Genomic DNA, 7,271 nt, shown 5'->3' with positions numbered 1-7,271 from the left:
AGTTTATAGCCCCATTCTTAGGAATCAGATAGTCGTTGAGAAGAAAATCCTCTGAAACTGCATGTGGCAACACAAAATATCCAGGTGGATGCCGCCTTAGTCCCTCCAAAACTACAGCTTTCAGATATGGCAATCTCATCAAATCTTCCTCTCTCACTTTTGTTTCCTTATTATCTCTCTCACCCACCGCATCTCTTATTTCCTTTCCAAGCTTTTGTTGGATTTTGGGTACTTCACCAAATTTGCCAGAATCCATTCTAAGGCCGTCGCTGTTGTATCACTTCCTGCAATCAATATTTCAGAACATATAGAAACAAGTTCATCTTCATTAAGCTTTCTTTTCTCATCTGGTAGCTGCAAATCAAACAGTGTATCCACGTATGAAACCACAGCTTCATTGGCTTTGTTCAAAGTTTCCTCCTTTGCTATCTTTCGCTCTTATTAATGGAATCAAAACATCTTCTTGTTTCTTCCCGATTTGGTACAGTTCTTTCCCAATTTATGAAACCAACATATACGAGTGAGACTTGGCCAGAAATTTAGCTTGTTGAAGCCGTGCAAGTTCAACATTAAACGACGCTGAACATCTTCAATCTCCTCGATTTTTTTGTCGTTTGATCCTTCACCGAAGCACATGGACACCAGTAAAAACAAAACATAGCACGTCGAAGATGGTCAATAACCGTAATGGATTTTCCTGATTCTGAGTCAGATTTGAGGCGATCGAGGAAAGTGGCTACCAACCGGTTACGAGTACCTGAGAAGGATTTGATTCGGGTCGGGTTAAGAAACTCGTGGATGAGTTACGACGGAGCAAGCGCCAAGTGGGACCGTAGAACCCAGAGCTGATGTTATGTTGGTTACTGTTGAAGATCTTACTGGTGGCGAGGGTGTTTGGGGCGGTCGGAGAAGACGGCGGCGTTCTGAATAAGGGCTTGGTGGGCGAGAGATCGATTGGAGATGATATAGCAGAACGAGAACCGACTTGGAGAGAGATGATGGGGGCCATATTTGGCATGAAGATTTCGAAGAATGGGTTCAAGTTCTGAGAATGGTTTGCGCCAAAACCGAAGAGAACCGATGAGAGGAACACGAGGAGGGCCGGGGGGAGAGGAGGGGAGTGAGAGGGAAAGAGAAAATTGAAGAAAACTCTGAGGACAAGACAGAGACAGAGGGAGAAGACGACGATGACCAAAACTACCTCCATGATCGAGAAGGGAGAAGAACTCGTGAAATTTTGAGAGAAAATATAGAGGGAAAAGTCAGAACAGTGGTGGATTGAAAGTCGATGATTTTCAGATAACGTTTGGACAGCCGACGGCCGACTATTATATTGATTCGAAAGGTCAGTGTTTTGTTTTTTGTTGTTCTCAATTCCTTTTCGTTGAGATCTGAGATGCTCCGATCGTTGAAAGGACCATGAATTGTCTGTGATATGGTATCGGACTGGCTCAGCTTCAAAGCAAGTTAATTACGGCGGCAAATGTCGTACGTGTTCATTTGGGTCCAGCATGCGTAGATTGCTAATTTATTAAAATTTTTACTTTATTTTGCCTTTTCAACCTTGCATGATTCGATATTAATATTGTTATGTTAAATTGTTTTTCAACGTTCTCAAATCAGAGATCCGATGCTTAGTCATATATCACTTTTCTTTTTTGGTAGTAAGAAGTTTAGGTGAGTTGGGTCCCGAGAGCTCATCAAAATTAGGGCATGCTTCCAGGCTCAGAAAGCGCTTATAGAGGTACTTACAGATCGTCTACCAACAAGATCAACGTATCGGTAGTGGGATTTAAACTCACGACCTTGTAGATTATGAGCCGACTCTTTAACAACTGGACTAACTTTTATTCGTTAGTTATATATCACTTTAATTCGTATTTGTTATTTATAAAAAAAAGATTTTTCCTTTTTATTTCTTATTAGTATTCTTTTTAATACTTTATTCTCAATTTTATCCTTATTAATTATAGTAAAAGTGAAGAGAGAGTGAATGGGTAAAATAAAAGTATATTAGTATTTAATACTCTCCATGATAAGGGTAAAAGTAGAAGATTCAATCTATTTGATAATATTATTGGCATGTGAAAAACTACTACAAATGACAAATAATAAGAACCAGGGTAGTATAAGCTTTTTGTAATTTTTATGCTATTATTTTTTAATGTCTATATATATATCATATTATTGACTATTATATGAAAACATCATTTACAATATAAGTGGATTCGTAAATTTTAAAAAATCTCAATAGAAGAGAAAATATTTTCTAAGAAAACGTTTGTCATCAGGTAAATATTCTTCTATCATAATAAATTATTGAATATGAGATCCAATAACTGCCAACCAAATTTGGACAAAATTTGTCATCATATTAAAGAAAAATGAGTCCTTAAGCGAGATTTTTAATTTTGCAATAAATCCAGAAATCTAGTTGTCATACTGCGCAAGTTTAAACTTTTTTTTTTTTTTGAGTGAAAGACGCAAGTTTAAATTTTAACTTTTAAATTAAGTAACGATGATTAACGTCATGAGCTACCACTACTCCACTAGGTTCCTTTTGTTGACTGAGAGGCCGCTGCTCCAATTTGCTAGCACTGCTCAAATATGCTTTTTTTTTTTTCCGTCTGCAACAAAAACAAATATAATTCTTTTTATAGGAATAAACAAGTATATATCAGAAAATTACAAACCAGAAAATAATACTCTTCCACTTCTAAATATAAAACTCATTTTGTAGTGTAAATAATTTATAAAATGAGTCTTATATTTAAAACCGGGAGAGTAATATAATTATGTGTATCATGTGGTGGGATTGGCAAGATCTTATTAAAGCTGAAGAAGCTGGAAACAACCATCTTAGTAATTACTCAGAAATTTTCTGGTAGCTAGATACCAAACTGAGTAAATTTATTTAACACTATACGCTAGTTGTAAGTCATATGACAAACCTCATGCTAAACACAATCAAATGTCCTAAAACTTTGATAATGATACTTGTCTGTGCAGGGTTAAAACCTTGGAGATATCTGAACTTGTAATGGAGTCTTCATTACCACAGTGAATTCTTGTTTCTCAGATAAATCTACATCACCATCATCACTATTTGAGACCTTCCACTGAAAATTCCAAACCAGATTAGCCACAAAGTACTCCAAATGAAACATGGCCAGATTATAAGCCGGGCACATCCTTCTCCCAGCTCCAAACGGCATCATCTTTATCTCTTTGCTTCCTGTAATATCAAATGTTTCATAATTATTCTCACTATTCAAGAATCTCTCTGGCCTGAACTCCATTGGATTCTCCCACACCTTTGGGTCCCTTCCCATCTCTGCTAACAAAACGTTTATAATTCCATTTTTAGGTATTAAATAATCATTCAACACTACATCCTCTGTTACTGCATGTGGGATCACAAAATGTGTGGGTGGATGGCGCCTTAGTCCCTCCAAAATCACAGCTTTAAGATATGATAATTTGTTCAGATCCTCCTCTTTCAATTCCTTCTCCTTTCTTTCACCGATCACATCTCTCATTTCCTCCACAAGCCTCTCTTGTATATGTGGATGCTTCACCAGATTTGCCATAATCCAATGCAATGTCGTCGCCGTTGTATCTATCCCGGCACTTAGAAACTCAGAACTTATGGCTACGATTTCAGATTCTTCAAGCTCACGTTTCTCCAGAGGCCACTCCAATTCCAGCAAAGTATCAACGTAAGGCACAGCAAGTTCCTCTGAGCTTTTCACTCTGTTCATTCTCTCTTCTTTGGCTTTCTTCCTCGCTCTGATCAGTGGGATGAAAAGATTTTCCCGTTCCTTCTTAGTCTGCAACATTTCCTGCCACCTCTTGAAAAACAGTATGCTGGTTAGTCTTGGCCAGAAATCCAGCACCCTGAATCTGTTAAAGCTCATAATTACACGGCGTTGAACATCGTCGATATCTTTGATTTGTTCCTCATCTAGCTTTTCACCGAAGCACATGAAACCCATCAAGCAGAACATAGTGTATTGAAGATGGTCAATCAACTTGATAGAATTGCTTGATCCAGCATCAGACTTGAGCCGATTGATAAGAATGTCCAGGACCCATTTACGAGAACCTGAAAAGGATTTAATCCGGGTCGGATGAAGCATCTCGGAGGTGAGGTTGCGGCGGAGGGCGCGCCATGTGGGGCCGTAGAAGGCGGTGTTAATGTCATGCTGAACACAACTGAAAAACTTAGTAGCGATAACTGGCTCAGGGCGGTCGGAGAAAATGGCGCCGTTTTGAACAAGGGCTTGGTGGGCGAGAGAATGATCAGCGATATATATAAGTGGACGAGACTTAACAGGAAGAGTGAAGATGGGACCGTATTTGGCACGAAGATCTCGGAGTAAAGATTCAATTTCTAAGATTGGTCTGCGAAGAAAAAGAAGATTGGTGATGATGGGAATACGAGGAGGGCCAGGTGGTAGCAGAAGAGTGGGGCGAGAGGAAGAAAGAAGATTGAAGAAAGGTCGAATGGTTAGGCAGAGACAGAGAGAGACGAGGAGGACGAACCAGACTTCCATGGTTAGGAATGAAGAAGGTGATGGACGAGTAATGAAGTGGGAAAACCTCAGCGAGATGCCGGAAATTTAAAGGGAGGAACATAATTAGTGACGTTATCTAGAGAGGTTGGAACACAGAACAAGCTAGTCCAACTTTGAATCTTTACGTGACCTCCAAGCTATCGATTAAATAAATTACTTGTTTCTCCAAAGAATTTTCTCTTAGGGGTGTTTGAATGAAACTAAACTATAATTTAGAGAATAGTTTCTGAAGAATTGATTCGAATAGATTTTGTGAAGAAATAATTTTAATAAAGTGAAAGTGTTTGGATAGTTGTTATCAGAAACACTTTTTATATGTATTAGTTACTAAAAAAGCACAAATTAATATGATAATTACATAAAAAATAGATTTTATAATATATTTTAATTTGAAAGAATAAAATTGTTAATAATATTTTTTACCAACATAATTAATGACATATAAGATAATGTAATTAATAAATAATTAATATTTGTGTATATATATTTATAAAATATAAAATTAAATATGCTTATAAAAAATAATTGAGGGGTATTAAAGTCATATTATCATTGAGATATACTCTGACAGGCATAATCATACTCTCCAATTTGAGTCAGAAGCAGAATGAATTCATTTTTTTTGAAACCATCCAAAATCATGGTTTTGAATCTAAAACTATGATTTTAACCCCAAACCATAGTTTATCAATTTTACCTCCTGTTTGACAACTTTTTTTTCCTAAATCATGGTTTGGGATGTTACCCAAACTTAAGAGAAATCACAGGCAAGGACCTCCCTAGCACTATATTCGCATGGGAGAGTTCCTAATTTGAGAGAGTTTTATTATTTGAGCTTTACGACTAAATTTCTGTATATAATTTACATTTCCAACTAAACACCAAGCTTCTATAGTGTCAGCCAGCATACTAATTTTTTTTTCCCCCCCAACTCAGGATCTTGGGTGCAAATATGTTTTCACCATGGTTCCTGAATGTGATTTTCCTTTCACAGCTAGTATCTCTACCTTATGTGCTCAGCCCTATTTATATTTAATACTCATCTGTTCTTTAATACAAGACCTATTTAATTAATCTGATCAGATTAAAAAAGTCAGATAAGTTAGTTAATTGTAAGAAATATGATATGTTTTTTTTCTAAAATATCATAATCATCTTTTTTAATATCCTACTACTCTCTCTTACTTGATTATCATTAAAAAAGTATCAATAGGAGTAATTTAAAAAAAAAAGATACATATAAGAAATAGGTCTTATATTTAGAACCAAGATCAGCTCAACAATTAAGTTATATATTAAGGACTAGAGGAGTATTCGCAAAACGTCTCAACTTTTCTTGATTAATTTTGTGTTTTTCTCTCATTTTTCGCTTATCATAATACTCAATATGTTTAGGCTAAATGATATATTGGATATTTTAACTTTGTATAATATTTTAATTTGGTCCTTTTATTTTTAAAAGTATATTTTTGTTAATTTATCTCTAAAATCATTAGGTCTAAATAATGCTTTTTTGTAACAATTATAATTGTTTTGAGAATTAAACTTAATATGTTGGTATTTAAGAATATTTTATTAAATATAATATCTCAATACTATCATTTCTTGTTAACAATTTTAGGGTTAGAAAATTAAAAGTATACTTTCTAAAATAAAAAAAACTAAACTGAAACATTGTACAAACTTAAACGACTAAATGCATATTTTACCGATATATTTATTATATCATTTTCTGAAGTATTATTCATTTTATTTTTATAATTTCCTTATACTTTATCTCTCCTAAATTTAAGAAAAACTTAAAATTTTTGTATATTTTTCTTCTTTAACTAATTTGAACTTACTTTTTGATCGATTCACGTCTTAAATCTCTCCCCTAAAAAGAGACACAGCGGGTGTCTATTTTTATTCAACTTTTTTAAGGTGGCGCATTAAATAATAACGCATCTAGAGGAATATGCACTAGCAGTTTACCACTTCATTCAATTTCAGCAAACAATAATATAATTATAAACCGAGTCACAACAAGTTAGAAAAGTTCTAGAAGATCATCACACAATTGATAAAATAAAAATAAATTAAAATAAAGTTATAGAAATAAAACTACAACACAAAATTTGGGGGTCAAGCATTAGGAAAATAGGACCACGGAAGGAGTTTAATAGTTGAAGAGGACTAATATACTTTCTAAATTTTTTTTTGTAGGAACTTAGAATGAAATTCAAAATAAATTTGCATGAAAAAAATGACCAAAATATCATTGTTTATTAAAAAAAAATCTATAACAAGGCCAAAAATTTTTTTTTTTTAAAAAATCTATCCTCAACTGGTTTTGCTGGTGGCCAGACCATCGGCGTTGGCCGCCAAAGCCCTGTAACTGGTTGCTCAGTGTGGTTATGGGATTTGAACGCGCACTAAAAGAATATTAAACTACTAGCACTAAGTCACCAATGTTTCTTTAATCATACAATGCAAAATTTTATATGCTAAAAATTTAATTTTAATTTTCAAATCGTTTACTTTTCAAATGCTTAAATCATCAACGTATTATTTCATTAATGTTTGTCTGTTAAATTATTAAGGAAAACTTATCCAAAAGGTTCTAGATTATAAACTTGTCTATTAAGGTCAAATTTACTACCTCCGCTCCGGAGGTAGCACTTTTCAATTTATTAAAAGAAACTTATCAATTAA

The 7,271-nt window shown here is 34.4% G+C and overlaps 1 protein-coding gene and 1 pseudogene across 1 annotated transcript; both read right to left on the bottom strand.

Annotated features, from left to right (window-relative positions):
- Positions 1-7: 7 nt before the first annotated feature.
- On the bottom strand, positions 8-1,207 carry LOC114718062 (cytochrome P450 89A2-like; annotated as a pseudogene).
- Positions 1,208-2,821: 1,614 nt separating this feature from the next.
- LOC114718063 (cytochrome P450 89A2-like) lies at positions 2,822-4,556 on the bottom strand. The gene has a single exon (XM_028903310.1). It carries the CDS (start codon positions 4,554-4,556, stop codon positions 3,012-3,014), a length of 1,545 nt encoding a protein of 514 aa, XP_028759143.1. The 3' UTR covers positions 2,822-3,011.
- Between the last annotated feature and the right edge of the window lie 2,715 nt (positions 4,557-7,271).

Source organism: Neltuma alba, unplaced genomic scaffold (genome assembly GCF_004799145.2).
Source record: "Neltuma alba isolate B1F8T4 unplaced genomic scaffold, ASM479914v2 tig00011795_pilon, whole genome shotgun sequence".
In the NCBI taxonomy this organism is placed as follows: Eukaryota; Viridiplantae; Streptophyta; class Magnoliopsida; order Fabales; family Fabaceae; genus Neltuma; species Neltuma alba.
Note: the sequence above shows the minus strand (reverse complement) of the source record. Positions and strands in the feature narration are given on the sequence as shown.

Excerpts from the sequence above, each read along its gene's own strand:
- LOC114718063 (XM_028903310.1), bottom strand. The coding sequence starts at position 4,556 with ATGGAAGTCTGGTTCGTCCTCCTCGTCTCTCTCTGTCTCTGCCTAACC.